Consider the following 17,847-nt stretch of genomic DNA (forward strand, 5'->3'; position numbering starts at 1 on the left):
ATCATAAGTAGTGAGGACATTCAGATAACTGTCTCAGAGATCTAAATACGTCACAGGTAGAGGCAGCAGACCCTCTCTCTGGGGCGCTCTGTCCAGCTGCAAACCAGAGCCCAGCCCCTCAGTTGTCTGGGAAATCTTTGAAGGCTGTAACCATTCAGCAAGGGTCAGTGGGACCTCTCCGTACTGTGTCATCTCACCAGACAACATTCATCCAACCCATTCGTTCATTCACCCTCCATGTGCCAAGCACTCTGTTTAGCGCTGCAGGAACTGAGAGAAGAAAAAAACAAGTCCTTGCCTTCAAGGAACTCCCAGACTGATTGAGGAGAGTCTGGGTGACAGATGCTGTGATCAAGGTGTGCCCAGGCTGCTGTGGGAGCACAGGAAGAGGGCACCTGACAGAACACGGGTGGGGGTGTGGAAGAGGACCCCTAGAAAGGATTCCCCAAGGGCACTATTGCTGAGGTTAGCCTGGCCAAGCCAGAGTCCTCTGTGGAGGGAGGGCCAGAGGGAATGCAGACCCATAGTATGTAGTTACCGTAAAGACACATTTTGGGGATAAACAAGTTTTCAACTTGCTGGAGTGCAGTCAGGAGTTGAGGGACTGGTGAGAAGCAAGACTAGAGGTTGGCAGACAGTAGCCCTAGTAGAGTATTAGGCAAGAAGGAGCATCACGGGGCAGTGAAGCTGCAGGTAACCCAGTGTGTACCATTGCTGAGTACCCTAGGGGAGAAGGGTGGAGGGTGTATTGGGTGGGGGAGGGGCGCCGCCTGAGAGGGGTCAGGAAAGACCCTGGAGGCCTGGAGGGAAGTCAGGCATTGGCAGTGGGAGTTGGGAAGGAAGGGAGCAATAGGAGATGGAGGAAGGAAAAGCTGCAGGCCTCGGGCCTTCGTGAATGCAGGCAGGGGGAGTGAGTGAGAAGTCAAGCTCGACTTCCAGGTTCAGATGCCTGGGGCTCCAGTTATGACCCCCAGTTAGAGATGGGATGAGGAGTAGAAGTAGGTCTGGAGGGTCAGAGGAGAGCAGTCAGTGAGTTCAGTTTGGGTGGTGTGGAGTTTGAAGCACCTGCGGTGTGGCAGGAGATGTCGACAGCTGGTTGGAAACCCGCAGCATGGAAGTAGAGGTGCCCATTGGGAGCTCCTCCCAGGGTGGCCACTGAAGGCCCGAGTGGCAGTGCTACAGGAGAGAAAAACCAAGAGGAAGCGAGCGTGTCAAGGAGAGGAGGAGGGCAAGGCAGTGGTGACAGACGCTGCAGAGGCTCAGTCACAGGGTGTCTGTTAGACCTTGCGCCCGGGAGCTAAGGGGAGCGAGCCTGGGAGGTGTGTGGAGCTGAGAGGGTGCAGCAGGTGAGCAACAGGCATGGCGGGGCGGCCAGGAGGTGGGTAGAGGATTAGACAGGGCGTCTGCGGTGGCTCCGAGTCGGTCGTAGCTGACTCACATGGGGCAGTGACTCCCAACTGCTTGGCTAGTTTCTTACTTAATTCTCACCCCACTTACTATCTCCCCCACCCCATCCCTCAGTATACAGGTATGAAAACTTGCCCAAGGTTACAAAGTAGGAAGTTGGGAGTGAAAGAGAGGAGAAAGCAAGGGTAGCGCCTGGAAGGAAAGCTTCATCTTCCATCTCTCTAAGGGAAACCACAGTCACTGCTTTCACAGAGCTCTTAGTAAAGCCTTGCACTCCGTGAAGATGGGGACCCTGTCCTTCCTTGGAGCGTGGACTGTGGGGCGACAGCCAGCAGGGGTGGCAAAAAGCTCTTAACAACATTGTCACGATTGGAGTAACTATGGTTACCCTAGTTTTCAGGGTAACTAGAAGACTTTGCAAGAGCCTATTTCAGAAGAAAAGCCCAGAAATACTCTCGGTATAGATAAGGGTGAGGGAAAATGAGGCGATTGCCAGAGATGGCGAATTGGAGCTGGCCCCCCTCACCACTGGCCATACTCGTGAGGCCTGGGCTGTTAGCGCTTCACCAGCCAGCCCAGCCCCCCTCTTCTGCCCTCATGCCGTTTCTAAAGGTAGTTCTTTCTGGTGTCTTTTGGGGGTCATGTGAATCTGGAAAGAAACTGGTGAAAAACAGACTCTGACCTGTGGGCAAGGCAGGCTTGGAAGGCGGATTTGGGCAGCGGCCCTCTGCTCACTGGGTCTTGTCTGGGCCCTGTCGGGAGGGGCTGCCTGCCTCCTGGCCTTCAGTGGCTGTGGCACCACATGGGAGAGTGAGGCTCGGAAGCACACCTAGGGCTGGACCCTGAGCAGGCCTAACGGGAAGCTCCCCACAGCCCCTCCTGCTTATGCTGGAAATAATCTTTGATGTTGAAAGGAAAACTGGAAGAAAGGGAGCGTGAGGAAAACCTTCATCACCTGCCCGAGTAGGAATTTGTAAAACTTTGCCAAAATGTCCCTGTATGATCTTTTCAGAAGTCTCTAAAGTAGAAGGGAGTGACCCTGCTGCCCACGTGTTGGGAAGATAAGGGGCTGCGGAGGTTTAGTCTCCTCCAGGCAGTTTGCAGCCTGGTGGCCTGTCACCTGACATGCATCCCAGGGAAGAGCCCTTCCTGCCCTCCTGGCTCTTTGAGAGCAGGGTGCTTTGCTCTCAGGCTCCATGAGGTGGAAGTCAAGCCAGAACGGAGCTGCCAGACAGCTCTTACCCCAACGTGCACCCCACTCTGGAGCTGACAGCCTAGTGGGGAGAAAAAGCAGATGCGTTGAGAAGAGTCTCATTAAGATGTAGTTCATTACAGTGTAGTGTTTTGAGGGACAGGGCGGGGCCCGGCTAGGGGCCCAGCCAGGCAGGATTTCTAGGGGTGGCCCCACCGAAGTGTCCCCACCAGGAATTCAGCACCAGGGGCTTTGGGCCCAGGTAACCATTCATGCCTGCGCTCAGACCCCTGCACGCTCCCCTCCCCGCCTCATTTCTGCCGTCTGGTTTCCTCCCCTGACAGTTTGATTTTGGGGACACCATGGTGCACCAGGCCATCCACACCATCGAGTACTGCCTGGGCTGCATCTCCAACACCGCCTCCTACCTGCGGCTCTGGGCCCTCAGCCTCGCTCATGCACGTGAGTGTATTTCTCTCAGGTCAGAAGCCACGTCTGTTCCTCTTGCTTGGACACTCCCTACAGTGGGGGCTCATAGAGATTACCTTAGGGCTCTGGAATTATGGACTCCCGAATCACAGGAGAGTGACATCCCACCGGGAGGATCCATGCTTTTGCCAGGTTAGCTGTTGAGGTCGCAGGAAGCCAGGGAGCAGGACATACTGCGGTGGGGAGATAGAGAGCGAGGTGCATAGCCTGCAGCACCCCCGGCCCGACTGAACCGATGTCCTGTCTCTCCCCATCCCCAGAGTTGTCCGAGGTGCTTTGGACCATGGTGATCCACATCGGCCTGAAGGTGAAGAGCCTGGCTGGGGGCTTGGCGCTGTTCTTCATCTTCGCCGCCTTCGCCACCCTGACCGTGGCCATCCTCCTGATCATGGAGGGCCTCTCAGCCTTTCTCCATGCACTGCGGTTACACTGGTGAGGGGCAGCGTGGGCTGGGGCGGGAATGTGTCCTTAGCTGCACAGAGGGCGGTTTTACGCTGGTCCAAATTCTGAAGACGCTAGGAAGTGTCTGCCTGCACACGGCCGTGCCCAAGGACGTGCGTGGCGGTGAGCCCCAGGAGTGTCCTCTGATCAGCACAGCCCCTTTCCCGGCCTCCAGGGAGGGCCCGTCGCGTGCTGTCAGGTCGCGCTCCTGTGTTCAGCCTTCTCCTTCAGCGTCCTGATTATGGCTTCAGAGATCTTCCGGGGTCTTTGTTTGTTTGGGGTGTTTTGCACTGGCATTTAACTCTTTCCTGTCTTCGGAGCAATGAAAGCAGCTGTGGAGTAGATTCTAAGTCCAGGGAGGCTCTGGAGCACACTCTGCCCTTGTCTTGCCCCTTATCCGTCATGGCACCAGTATCTTTAGGTAGGACCCCGGCAGCTCTGTGTGAGTAGGAGGATTCTTGTTCCAGAGCATGTTGCTTGGTACACTGAAGCCATCTCATCAGAAGGGCAGGTTTTGGATTTGTTTGTTTTCTTTCTTGAATGTTGTCTGTGGCTGTTAATGGCTGTGGATGGAAGTGGCTCAGTCCTGCAGAGTGGAGAGCTGGGGTCTGGTCTGGACTGTGACTCTACAACTTCAGAGTAAGGTTGGCAGATTTAACAAATAAAATTACAGAGCCCTCAGTTAAATTTGGATTTCAGATAAACACTGAGCTTTTTTTTTTTTTTTTTTTTTTTAGTATTTCCCAGATGTCCATGGGACATGTTTACATTGAAAACTGGCCGTACCGTACTTTATCTGGCTACCTGACCTCAAACCCTGCCTCCTTGAATCTCCATTTCTGCCTTTATGTCCTGATTCTCCCTCTCTTTTGGGGTCCATCGGCTCTGGAAGCTTTAGACCTGAAGTGTGCACACATGGTTGTGCCAGTTTAGGGGCTCACAGACTCACTGCCCCTCCCTTTGGGCTCCCGAGACGAGATGATCTGTAGTGTTCATGATCTCAGGGTCAGGAGAGAGGGCTGAGACTCTTTCCGTTGCTTCTCAAAACCTGAAGAAAACTAAAATCTGAACTTGAGAAACCTCTTCCCCACTCCCCTTATCTTTGTTTTTTTCTCGCCTGACTTGTTTTCAGCTGAGCCTGCTCAAAGATTCCGCTGTTTGTTGTTCTAAATTACAGAGGGAAAAGTGAGGCGTGGGAGGGGGAGCCGTGGCCGGGTCTGACTCTTCCCTCAAAAGCTCCTTTAGGAGAATCGGCGTCAGGACACCGTGCTTTCTCCTCCCCCACGTTCCCTCCCTGCCCAGCTGTTGTTTACTGGGAGCCAGGAGTCTAGCCCGGCCGAGTGGCCCGACTGCTGGCGCACTACCCGCTCTCAGCTTATCAGCGCGCGCTCGCCCCAGCACACTTCCTCACCACCCGGTGCTGCCAGCCTGTGGTGACTCACTTGGTCTCTGAGCGCTGGGCTCCAGGGAACAGTGACCAACCTACCTGGACTCCAGCCCGAGTGGGGAGCCCATTACCTACCCCCAGGTCAGTGGGGCGCAGTCAAGGAGCTGGGGCAGACCTGTCAGAGCAGTGAGCCAGGCCCACATGGAGCAGGGAGGGGCCGCCTGGGCCCGATGTCCAGGGTGAACTGTGGTGACTGGAGGTCATGCTTTGCTGCCAGAAGGATTCTTCTTCCTCAGACTCACCTGTGGGCTTTGAGTGAAAGTCCTCATGAACGAGCCTGAGGAAGTAACGGGTGGCGAGTGAGCAGGCTTCAGAATCGGGCGACCCGAATTTAAATTCCAGCTCTGCTGGCACTGGCTGGGGGCGCCCCTGAGGACAGCACTGGCCTCTCTGAACCTCACTTTCTCTCCTGTAAAAGGAGAAGATAATGTCCATGTGACAAGGTTGCTGCAGTGAAGTAGGAAATACTGCACAGACCAAGTGACTGTCCTGGTGCCCTGGTGCGTCAAACCTGAGAGCAAATGCAGATGGGGCTGCCCTGCCGAGAGGGCTGGGGCCCCTATAGGCGCTCTGCTTCAGTCTGCTAGAAGAGAGCCCCCAAGGGGAGGCGCATGAGACCACTCGAATGCCTCCCAGACGTAGTTTGCAAGGAATAAGCTCATCAAATACTTTATCATACTTGCAGGGTGGTGATTGTTTGGAAGGGGAAATTTTGGATAGGAGAGAAATAAAACAGCAGTGCAGATTCCTTTGTGCACCTTTGAGAATCGCATCCCTGGAGGCCTTTGTTTTCCCCTGCCACTAGAAAGGAGTGAGTGAAGCTGGTGCTCGTGCACCCCCTCCTGGCTGAGTGTGGACGTGCCCCAAGGATCTCAGTCCAGCAGGACTGCAGGCATTCTGAGTTATGACCATCCTGTGAGGGTTGGGAACAGCTGGGCCCGCTGAAAATGGCTGCAGGGAATTTGCTGCGATGTTTTCCTGGCTTCCAGCCTGGGCATCTTCATACCTGTCACTTTACCTCCGGTCTTCAGCTGGGCTTTCTTGATTCTGCTGCAAGGACTGCCCCATTACCAGTTCTGGGTCTCTTCGGTGGGAACAAGAAGAAAAACATCTGACTTGGTAACAAGGATAAACGTTGAGACTGAGGGTCATGTAGGGACATGAGGAGGTGAAGGACAAGTGAAAACAGCAGGTGAATTCATGCACCTACCTGCTAATTCTGTCTCCTCCTGAGTTGTGTCTGTCTGTCTTTTCCCCCACCGACTGTGTGCAGCGTGGCCTTCTTGCCCACCATAATGAAAGGTCTTTTCTTCCTCAGAAAAGGCAAAGGCAGGGGTGCGATTTGTGGTTTGAACTGTGGACACCGGATTGATGTTAATAGAAAACTTGTTGCCCAATGACCTACCTTCACAGAAACCTCATCCCTTCCTGCCTAGCAGGTTCCATGTGCACACTCACAGACGAGGGGCTAAAGGGGCAGATTTGGGAGCCACTTTGTAAGGAATACAGTGGCACCACAGCCAGACACACCGCAGGTGGCTGAGGGAGTGGCTGCTCAGGAGAATGAACACCCCTGAAATGTAGCCCCCTGGGCTGACCTCATGGCCCCGCATGGGGGTCATTGGCTGGCGGTGTGCTGCAGGCCCAGCACTGCTCAGATCAGGACAGGACCGTCTTTCTAAAACTGCCTCCCTCTGGCCACACCCCAGCAGGGAAGGGAAGAGGCCCAGGCTTCTTCCCTTCGCTCACTCAAGAAAACAAGATTTCTGTCACGTAGCAGGGGTGCTCTCTCCGGGGACTCCCAGTCAGCCCTTCCGGGCCACTAGGTGGCCTTTGCCAGGTGTGGGAGCTGGCAGAGTGACAGAACCCCGCCCGACTGCCCGAAGCTCTCCTCGCAGCTGCTGAGTTGGAAATGCATTTTAGTGACCTGGGGCGTGGTAAGACCCTGGAGGCGCCCCAAGCAGAGCCCCCCTACCCCCGCCCCCAAGGAGGAAGGACTTACAGGGCAGCCAGCAAGGTCCCGCCGCGCCCCGGCACAGAGCACTTCATGTCTGTACTTTGTCAGGAAGCACAGAGTTCCTGGCTGCGGCCAGGGGTGTTGGGGAGAGACCGGCAAGGAAACTGCTTTCCAGCTTTGTACTGGGAGGTTGGGGCAAGCACGACCAAGAAGTGGAGCCACACTGGCCTTGAAATAGCCACAGTGTCCCCGGTGGGCACCACCTTAAGTCCTTAAGTGGCAGCTAGTGGGCTAAGGGGCATCAGGTGGTGTGTCAGGGACCGCCCATCCGCTCACACAGAAGAATGTGTGTGCCCCCCTCCCAGGCCTGGGTCCCCTGATACACATGAAGCAGGCAGGATGATGGCAAGAGGCCTCTGCCTCTGACCCCTTGGGCCTGTGAACACATCTGCAGCTTCTCTCTTCAGCCAGTTTGGATCAGAACTGTTTGTGTGATGAGTCAGCCAGAGGTCAGGCATATCACAGACCCCAAGGTGGCTTGCCCACGGTCTGGCTGTACATGGTTGAATGACACGAAATGTTGCCTGTGCACACACAGCCTACCCAGCAAGGAGGATTCAGTCCTCAGAGCCGGGAGAAGCCGAAACCTACCCCCACCCCCACCCCCACCGCATTCCTCAGGGGAGCTATCTGGAGCTGGACCTTCGTCATGGGGGTGTTGGGACATGGGGCTGAGTCCTGCAACTGAGTCAGTTTGAAGCACCCCCTCCTGGATCCCGTGCTCTCTGAGGGGGTGTGGCCGAGGCACTGACCGGACTCCTCCAGGGGTCAGGAGGCTCTGGGGACCTTGGCGCAGCCCCTGGAATGTGGGATCAGCCCCTGGAATGCGGGATCCAGGGAGAAGGGCTGCCTCTTGTGCTCACACAGAAAACCCTGTTCCCCCTCCTCTCCCCAGGGGATAGAGCTGGCGCCTCTGCAGTTGGTGACCTCAGCCAGTTCCCCAGGTCTGAGGGGCCTCTGGGGACCTCTCGCGTCCACCGCAGACAGTCCCCTTCCCACCTCCTTTTCACTGATTTTCTGCTTTGTCTTGGAGGGACAATGCCCTGGCGGAAGGCTGAATGAGAGGCAGGAAGGTGGAGAGTGTCTTGGTGCTCACTGCCCACAGTCTGCCTCAGCCTCGCGTGGCCTGCTGCTGCAGGGATCCAGGCCACCAGGGTCACACAGCATTGAGTGGAAACTATTCCTCAGGGCAGCTCTCCTTGGCTTTTTTATCCTCTGAATCATGCATTTTTCTGCCCATATTTGGTGGTGATTTGGTCGCTGGGCAGGCGTCCAGGGTGAGCTTGCAGCCAGGCCCTGCTTCCAGGCGTGGACGCCTTCCTGCCCCCTCAGAGCTCGAAGGGCCCAGGGAGACCATCAGGGATGGATGCTGAGTTGCTGGGGAAGGGAGCTAAAGCTGTTTTTCCTTTCAGTCCCCAAGAGAAGAATTCTTTCTCAGATGTTTTCGTAGTTGAAGAATATTTTTGCCATTGCTTTGAGAAGACTTCCCCTCCTAACTTCCCCCTTTCCTGGGAATTTCCTCCCCTAAATCGAAAGCCTCCACTGTTCACTCGCAACCCTTGCTTCTCCTTCCTCCCCTGAGAAGAGATACAAACAAGAGAACAGTGGTCCCTGCCAAGGTTCCTCACACGAGCTCACACCACTCCACGTGGGACGCTTCCGTTGGAGGTCCACACCAGGCCCTGCCAGGAGGGGGTGCTGGGGGACTCTTCTCCATCACTGTTAGAGGCTCAGGCCAGCTGAAGGGTTTTTGCACCCAGCTTTCTGCAGAGTTTGGCATACACACATTTTCCGCTGAGCAGGACAGAGCAGGAACTGAGACCAAATCAATGCATTGGTGCGGTGCGCCCTTGCTGAGGGCAGGCCCTGGGCATCACGGGCTGGAAGCAGGCTAAAGTCGGCTTCATGGGCAGCAAGGGGCTTGAGGAACTTGGGGTCGGGGCATCTTTCTTTAGAGTCCCAAAGTTTTTGTGGAATGACACTCTCTTCTTCCCATTCTCCAGGGTGGAGTTCCAGAACAAGTTCTACAGCGGGACTGGCTTCAAGTTCCTGCCTTTCTCCTTTGAGCACATCCGGGAAGGGAAGTTTGATGACTGAGCCCCCAAGGGGCTGTGTGCCCGGCTGCCCTCTGCTCCCTGCCACAGTGGTTAGCTGTGCTCCGCTTGCCTGCTGGTTGTGATCCCTGGGTATCAGGGCACCTGTGTCATCCCCATCCCCTCCCCCCAACCACCTGTGAGGCATTTAGCTCGATCCAGGTCCCCCAGCTCCCCCAGTCCCCTGCCACCCGCAGCTTGGTGTGTGGTAGTGTAGTGGTATTTTAGAGAAGCCGCGCCCTGACGGTCACTCACACCCGCTCACCCTGGGCACCCACCCTGCCCTCCCAGCCTCTGTCTCACTCTTTCTTTGCCCCCTGGTGGTGAACCTGTTTGTGCATTTACACGAGAGCCAAGAGCACTTAGAGGGGGGCCGTCCGCTGTCCACACCCAAACTTTGAGCCCCTGCTCCTGCCATTCTCTCTCCTGGCTGGGGGTGGGGTGCTCTTTAACACTCCCCACTCTTAGATTAGCAGCGAGGCATCCAAGGAGGTGGTGTTTTTGTCCTCCACCCACTCGCTCTGATCTTCAGTGCTTGCTCATCAGGAGTTCGGCTCAACCCAGCTGCGCCAGCAAGCACGGCTTCTCCCTGGCACCCCGGAGTGTCCGTAGATACCCCACACCACCTTCCTAAGCACACCCTAAGCTCACACCTTCCCCCCCTCCCTCCCAGATTCCCCTTTTGGTACCCAGCATAACCTGCACAGCTGGGAGGGCCCAAGACAGAGGTCCTGGCTGGCTTCCTTGGTTGGCTGAGTCTCAGGCCACGCTTGGACCGTGCCACAAGCACACCCTCTGCACAGAGGTTCCAGACTGATGCCCTTTCCTGGTGCAGATGGGAGAGCTTGCCCACCCCCAATTATGAGTCTCAGAATTGTAGTCATCAAGGCGTTTCTGCCTGCTCTGCCCACCAGTGCCCCTCCCTACCTCCGTGACAACCCCACGTCCAGTGAGTCCTGGGTGGGAAGGTCGATGGCATTTACCATTTGCTGGTTGGAGGCAGCTGGCAGGGCTGCCAGGGTGTGTGGCTGTATGAGCATGACCCTGAGCACTACCTCCCCGTCACCCCCACAGCAGGAGATGGATCTTGGGGCCTTTTAATCATGTATTGGCACGCAGCCCTGGCTGCTTCAGCTAAATTGATCAGCAGACCTTCAGTGATCGAGAGGACCCCCTAAATTGGTCAGCCCCACACACACACACACACACTTGTCTAAGGGAGCTGCTTGGAGCTGCTCAGTGACTCCCCAGGCTATCTGCACCACCCCAGCTTGACCCCGTGCCAGCCAGTGTGACCTGACCCAGCCCATGTGCAGAGCCCCTCCTGTCTGGCCCCTGTGGTTTACATGATGACCTTTGCTCTGTGGACAGAGGGGTTGGAAGCAGAGTTCTTGATCAGGAATCCTGCCAAGGTCCTTCTGTTCAGACATTCCTGTGCTGAATAAAGTGTGTTTGACTCTATCAGGGAGGCTGCCCGTCTGCGTGCCCGCAGCTCCCGTGTCACTCAACCCTCTTGAGTCCATCTAGTATCTTACCCCCTCCACTTCCCTTCGCCAGCATTGCTGCCTTTTTCTGTGATCCAAGGCCACAGCTGCGGTGGCCCTGGCCAGGCAGTTTGTGAAATTCTCACCTTATCTCGTTTCCCAGGGGCCTTCCCACTCCCCGATCCCACCCTCCCTGAGCCAAGGCAGCTTTGCAGACACCACCCATGTTGGGGAGGGGGCTTGGGGTCCCATCACCACCCCCTTTTCTGCGCCGCACACCCAGACAGCCCGGGGAGGGCCGGAGCAGGGCCCTGGGTGTCTGCCCACCCTCCTCTCCCTCTGCTACGAGCATGCTCTCCAGGGCTCAGCTGCCTGGCTATTTTTAGCCCTGATTGCCTTTGGCCTTGGTGTAGGTGGAACTCTGCTGGGGTGGGGGGGGGTGGGGGTTGGTTCCTCAGGGCAGCTGGAGAATTCGAGGTGCTGAGGCAGGCAGCCCAAGGGCCAACAGGCTGTCCCAGCTGGTGGGGTGGGCAGGGCGGGTGCCTTCTCCCTCCTCACAGCCATGTAAGGCGACCACATTCTTTCTCAGCCCATCCTCTCCATTCCTGCCTTCTCAAACCTCCAGGGGAGGGGCTGCCCAGGAATGTGAGCACCAGGTTGACAACTGCTGCTGCTCCAGGAGGGGCAGGAACACCCTGTTCATGCCATGCTCCTCAAACCGTCTCCTCCCTGACAAGCCACCTGGCCTGGAACAGGCCTGGGCGCAACACCCAGCATCCGTTCCTCAGAAAGTTGAGAGGGACCATTCAGGTAAATGAGCTCTTTTAACCTCCACTCTGTTACTGACTCAAAGAGGGAGGCCTAGTGAGAATAGATACTTGGAGTTAATGGAATAGAATTGAAAGTTCAGAAGCAAACCCTAACAGGTATAGTCAGCTGGTTTTCCACACAGGGGCCAAGATAATTCAATGGATAAACAACAATCCTTTCAACAGATGGTTTTGGTACAGCTGGGTGAAAGTGAAAGTCGCTCAGTAGTGTCTGACTGTTTGTGACCCCATGGACTATACAGTCCATGGAATTCTCCAGGCTAGAATAGTATCCACACATGACAAATTTGGACTGCGACTCACCATATACAAAAATTAACTCAAAATGGGTCATCGACCTAAATGTAAGAGAAATTTTAGAGGAAATCATGAGTACATCTTCCTGACCCTGGGTTAGGCAGTGGTTTTTAGAAATGGCATTAGAAGCACAAATGATAAAAAGATAAAAGACAAGTTGCTGCTGCTGCTAAGTCGCTTCAGTCGTGTCTGACTCTGTGCGACCCCATAGACGGCAGCCCACCAGGCTTCTCCGTCCTTGGGATTCTCCAGGCAAGAACACTGGAGTGGGTTGCCATTTCCTTCTCCAATGCATGAAAGTGAAAAGCAAAAGTGAAGTCTCTCAGTGGTGTCCAACTCAGCGACCCCATGGACTGCAGCCTTCCAGGCTCCTCTGTCCATGGGATTTTCTAGGCGAAAGTACTGGAGTAGGGTGCCATTGCCTTCTCCTAAAGATAAGTTGGGTTTTAGCAAAAATTAAAAAACGTTAGTGCTTTGAAGGACAGGGTCAAGGCAACCCTCGTGGTGGGAGAAAATATTTGCAGAGCGTATCTCTAATAAAGGGCTTATATCTAGAATATATGTAGGACTTTCATTACTCAGTGATAGAGGCAAAGACCTAACCTTAAAAAAAGGACAAAGAATTTGAATACACATTTCTCCAAAGAAAATATGAGGCAAATAAGTCCATGAAGAGATACTTGACATCGTCATTAGGAAAATGCAAATCAAAATCTTGAGACACCACACCACCTAAAAAGGCTATAATTTTTAAAAGACAATTACAAGTGTTGACAAGGTTGTGGAGAAACTGAAGGCCCCATCCCCTGCTGGTGGAAACAGAAAATGGTGCAGCTGCTTTGGAAAGCAGCCTGGCAGTTTCTCAAAATGTTAAATGTAGAGTTAAGTTAGGACCCAGAAATCTGAGTTCTAGGTATCTACTCAAGGAAAATGAAAAAATGTCTACACCGACTTGTGCATAAGCACTCAGTGGCTTTATCCATAATAGCCCCAAGTGGAAATGACCCAAATGTTAGCTGATGAATGGATAAACAAAAGGCAGTATATCTATCCAATGGATATTCTACAATAAAAAGGAAGGACAGTGATACATGCTACATGAATGGACCTCAGAGTCAGACATAAGGCCACACAATGTATGACTCCTTTAATGTGAAATGTCTAGAAAGGGCAAATCAGAGATGATGTAGATCCGTGGCTGCCCAGTACCTGCTGCTGGGCGGCGTTGCAGGCAGGGTTTCTTTGGGGGATGATATTTAGATTATGGTGACCATTGCACAACTATGGGTAAACTAAAAAAAAACAATTGAGTTTAAACTGATAAACTTCCTGATAAGATCAATAAAGTGGGACTAGGAAGGTGGAATTAGGACTTCCCCAGGAAGAAATTCCTCCCAAAAGATCTGGGTCAGGGGGTCATTAGCTAAGGATTTAGGATCTAGTGGCCTTGGGCTGATCCCAGCCCAGCCAGCTAAAGATGGGACCAAATAGAACTGAACCCTGAGAGGGAATCCCCAGGAGCCCTGGGGTGGGGGTGGGGAACGGTGGCTCTGTTGCTCTTTTTTTGTTGTGATCTCTTTTGGTCCCTTGGTTTATGGGGTCTTAAACCCAGGGAATTCCCATTGCTCCTATTTTTAAGTCTAGACCTTTATCCTGATTCTCCTTCTGGTGGAATCCCTGGACCCCAGACATCTGCTGAGTGAGTCTGTGCCTCCATCAGTGAAGTCCTCTTGAGGTCCTAGAACAGTGTGGAGAGGGTGGCTTTGGGCCTGCTCAGTATTATAAAGATCGGGGACAATTCCATCACCATCTTCAGGACCCGTCTCTTTTTCCTGTCCCTCAAGGAAGACCTGGGCAGGATGGCACCTCTTTCTGCCCAGGAGTGTGGTGTAGAAAGGGCGTTGGAGCTCCCCTCTCCAGCCTTCCAAAGGCAAGGCCTAGGCATGGGCTGCTCCCTGGTGGCCAGACAGGGAAGGACTCATTCCTCTTTATAGGTAAGGCAGGTGGGATCCTAGTAGGGTTGTGACAGGTGGGGAACTGGATTGGCAGGGCAGAGGGCCAAGCGATCTGGAGGGTGCACAGGCAGAGGGCAGGTTGGCAGGAATGAAAGAGAGAAGATAGGAGTGGAGAGCGTGGACAATTTGTTTCACACACAGTAAATGAAACAGCAATGAAATGTGTCACGTGGTAAAGGGATCAAACCGTACAGTTCAGTCGCTCAGTCGTGTCCGACTCTGCGACCCCACGGATGCAGCACGCCAGGCCTCCCTGTCCATCACCAGCTCCCGGAGTTCATCCAAACTCATGTCCATTGAGTCGGTGATGCCATCCAACCATCTCATCTTCTGTTGTCCCCTTCTTCTCCCACCTTCACTCTTTCCCAGCATCAGGGTCTTTTCCAACGAGTCAGTTCTTCGTGTCAGATGGCCAAAGTATTGGAGTTTCAGCTTCAGCATCAGGCCTTCCAATGAATATTCAGGACTGATTTCCTTTAGGATGGACTGCTTGGATCTCCTTGCAGTCGAAGGGACTCTCAAGAGTCTTCTCCAGCACCACAGTTCAAAAGCATCAATTCTTCAGCATTCAGCTTTCTTTATAGTCTAACTCTCGTATCCATACATGACTCCTGGAAAAACCATAACTTTGAATAGATGGACCTTTGTTGGCAAAGCAATGTCTCTTCTTTTTAATATGCTGTCTCGGTTGGTCATAACTTTTCTTCCAAGGAGCAAGCATCTTTTAATTTCATGGCTGCAATCACTATCTGAAGTGATTTTGGAGCCCCCCAAAATAAAGTCTGTCACTGTTTCCATTGTTTCCCCAATAGCATAAGCCCTCCGGGAGGAGGTCGCCATTAACCCCACCATAGAGCCACCAGAACTTAAACAGGACTGGGGAAACAGACTCTTGGAGGGCACAAACAGAAACTTGTGCGCACCAGGACCCAGGAGAAAGGAGACTGCAGGCTTCTCATTGCGATGGCTTCTCAAACCTTACAGAAGGGCCTAATGTAAAAGTAAGTCTTCCAGGCTTCCCTGGTGGTCCAGTGGTTATGAATCCACCTGCTAACGCAGGGCACATGGGTTCCACATGCCTCAGGGCAACTAAGCCTGTGCACCACGGGCACTGAGCCCACACTCCAGAGCTCATGCTGTGCCACAAGAGAAGCCATCACAATGAGAAGCCTGCACACCACAACTGGAAAACAGTCCCTGCTTGCCACAACTACAGAAAGCCCCACACAGCCACGAAGGCCCAGCATAGCCAAAAATAAAGTTTTCCACCCCATTACCCTACGCAAGGTAAGCACTTTTTAAACAGCATTTAAAAAACATGATGGGATGTACTATATCCAGTGATTTGAGCTTTTAAAAAAAAATATATATATATATATACTTTGCAGAACATTCCAAATCAGCACCAATACATCTTCCTCACTTTTTTAAAAAGCAAATGCTTGATATTTCATCTTATCAGTGCACCTTAAATTTCTTCAGCCAGCCCTCTACTGTCCTCAAAGAGTTCCCAGCTTGGTGGGGAAGATGAGAAAGACAGTGTGATGCACTGGACTAATCGGTGCGACCCCTGCCACACATTCCATGAGCTCAGGCTGCAAATGTGCTATCAGCCCCCGGGATGGTGTCCCCAACCTGCTGTCCCTGCCAGCAACCATCTGCCATTCTGCATGAAGGCCCCACAGAGAGGTAACCTGAGCCTGACGGTGCACCTGCAGCTCAGTTCCCCCAAGCAGCGCATTCCCTAAGACCCAGATTACTGGCAAAACAGGTCCTTGGAGGAGTAGAGTCTGCTGAATCTCACCTGGAGCAAGAGGTGTTTGGAGGGGGTGTTGGAGTGGAGAAGGGCCTGGGGGGCTACAAGCTATAGCTCCACAAGGGCCCATCTCTCTGGGCAGGTCGAGGAGCTCCTTTCCAGAAAAAGCTGAAAAGCCTCTGATACTAGGAACTGAGTGGAATGGAACAGGGCCGCACCTGCTGCACTTGTTGCCCACTGAGCCAGGAACAAGGCCGTGGGCACCATAGCTTGAGTCCGAACCTGGGGGCAGGGGGCAGAGTAAGCTCAGTGGATCCCCACATTCCCTCTGGATGTCCTGAGTTGGCAACCCTCCTCTGACCCCTTTCCTGTCTCTAAGCAGCTGCACTCAGGCCTGACAATTTGGTAAAAGCTACACCTGCCTCCAAAAGGGCTCAGAATCCTTTTAGAAAGTGCAGTCTTTCTAAAGGGCCCACTACTCCTGGCCACCACACAGCCCTACTCAACCCCTCCTTGCCGGTAAGCAACCTGAAACGTTGCATCTCTCAGGGGATGGCGGCAAGAACACTCATCTGAGAGCTAAGACTTTCTGGTTCTAGTCCCAGTCCTGCTGTCCTACTTGTCATTGATCTTCTCAAAGTTACCTCCTTCCTCTGGCCCTCAGTTTCCCCGTATGTAAAATGAAGATAATTCCCGTCCTAGAGAAGGAAACCCTCCGACACTGTTGGTGGGAATGTAAATTGATGCAGCCACTGTGGAGAACTGTATGGAAGTTCTTTAAAACACTAAAAGTTGAGCTACCATGTGACCCTGCCATCCCACTCCTGGGCATATGTCCAGAGAAAACATGGTCCAAAAGGATACATGCACCCTGGTGATCATTGCAGCACTGTTTGCAACAGCCAAGACACGGAAGCAGCCTAATGTCCATTGACAGGAATGGATAAAGATGATGTCGTACATATACGCAGTGGAATAATACTCAGTCATTAAAAAGAGTGAAATAATGCCACTTGTAACAACATGCATGGACCTAGAGATTGTCATACTGAGTGAAGTGAGAGAAGGAGAAATATCATATGACATCCTTTATATGCAGAATCCAAAAAAATTATACAAATGAACTTATTTACAAAACAGAAAGAGTCACAGAGAACAAAATTATGGTTGCCAGGGAGGAAGGATGGGGGAACAGATTAGTTAGGGAGTTTGGGATGGACATGTACACACTGCCATATTTAAAATGAATAACCAATAAGGACCTAGTGTATAGCACAGGGAACTCTGCTCAATGTTATGTGGCAGGCTGGAAGGGAGGGGAGTTTGGGGGAAATTGGATACATGTATGCGTATGACTGAGTCCCTTGTTGTGTGCCTAAAACTATCACAGCATTGTTAATTGGCCATACTCCAGTATAAAATGAGAAGTTTAAAAAAACAAAGATAACTGTTCAGCAGCTGCTACCACTTATGGATCACATGAGAGCCCTTGACATACCCACTAGACCCTGCTCCTTGGTCAGCCCAGGCTCACATGACACATCTGTCCTCTGACTTCCTGGCCTTGTAGTTCCTCAAACCTACTCAGCTCTTTCCTTACCCTTCCTGGGTATTCATATATGCATTTTTTCCTTCCTTACAATTTAGTTCCTCAAACCTGCTCAGCTCTTTCCTTACCCTTCCTGGGTATTCATATATGCATTTTTTCCTTCTAGGAATGGTCTTCCCCTCATCTTCTCCTAGTCAATCCCAATTTAATTCAGATTAAATGTCACGTCTTTTTGGAAGCCTTTGGCTGGGTACCCTGCACAGCATCACAACTACAGTGGACCCTTGAACAACACCCATTTGAACTGCACAGGTCCACTTACACAGGGATGTTTTCCCATAAATACGAGTTACTGTACTACATGATCTGCGGGTGTAGTACCCTGGATACAGGAGGGCTGACTGTAAAGTTATACCTTGACTGCCAGCGGGGTCAGCACTCCTAACACATGCGCACAATTCAAGGGTCAACTGCATAATATAAATCTCGTATAATTGTACAATATATACAATTGTATAATATAAGTACTTGGTTTGTAGGTCTCAGGAGAGGGGTGGTAGTGCCTGGTACAAAATCAATGTCAAATATTTATCAAACGGTAGGATGGATGGAAGGAAAGTGATTTGTACGTGAAAGCACATTATACCCAAGGGCTCTTGTGAAGGGCTGCGAGTCACATCCCGTCCTGGACTTTTGAAATCATTAGAGTCACGCGCTCTTGGACCAAGTGTGGTCGGAAAACACCCACAAGAAGCTGGTGCGGGGCCCGGAAGCTGGGTTTCCCGGTCGCCGGCGGGTTGTCCCTTCAGCTCCACGTGACCTGAGGCCCG

At 52.8% G+C, this 17,847-nt stretch overlaps 1 protein-coding gene across 5 annotated transcripts in view; it reads left to right on the plus strand.

The window, feature by feature from the left end:
- The window catches only part of ATP6V0A1 (ATPase H+ transporting V0 subunit a1), a 92,680-nt gene extending 82,086 nt beyond the window's left edge, over nt 1-10,594 (plus strand). For 4 of the 5 annotated variants that reach the window (XM_069603758.1, XM_069603761.1, XM_069603757.1 and 1 more), the window contains 3 exons: nt 2,944-3,061; nt 3,349-3,520; nt 8,997-10,594. In XM_069603758.1, coding sequence (XP_069459859.1) covers nt 2,944-3,061; nt 3,349-3,520; nt 8,997-9,090 — 384 coding nt within the window. In that variant the 3' untranslated portion in view covers nt 9,091-10,594. Of the gene's footprint in view, nt 1-2,943; nt 3,062-3,348; nt 4,174-4,266; nt 5,722-8,996 lie in introns of those variants that run through there. The other variant, XR_011259902.1, reaches the window with a different exon arrangement.
- Nucleotides 10,595-17,847: the final 7,253 nt, after the last annotated feature.

Source organism: Ovis canadensis, chromosome 11 (assembly GCF_042477335.2).
Source record: "Ovis canadensis isolate MfBH-ARS-UI-01 breed Bighorn chromosome 11, ARS-UI_OviCan_v2, whole genome shotgun sequence".
In the NCBI taxonomy this organism is placed as follows: Eukaryota; Metazoa; Chordata; class Mammalia; order Artiodactyla; family Bovidae; genus Ovis; species Ovis canadensis.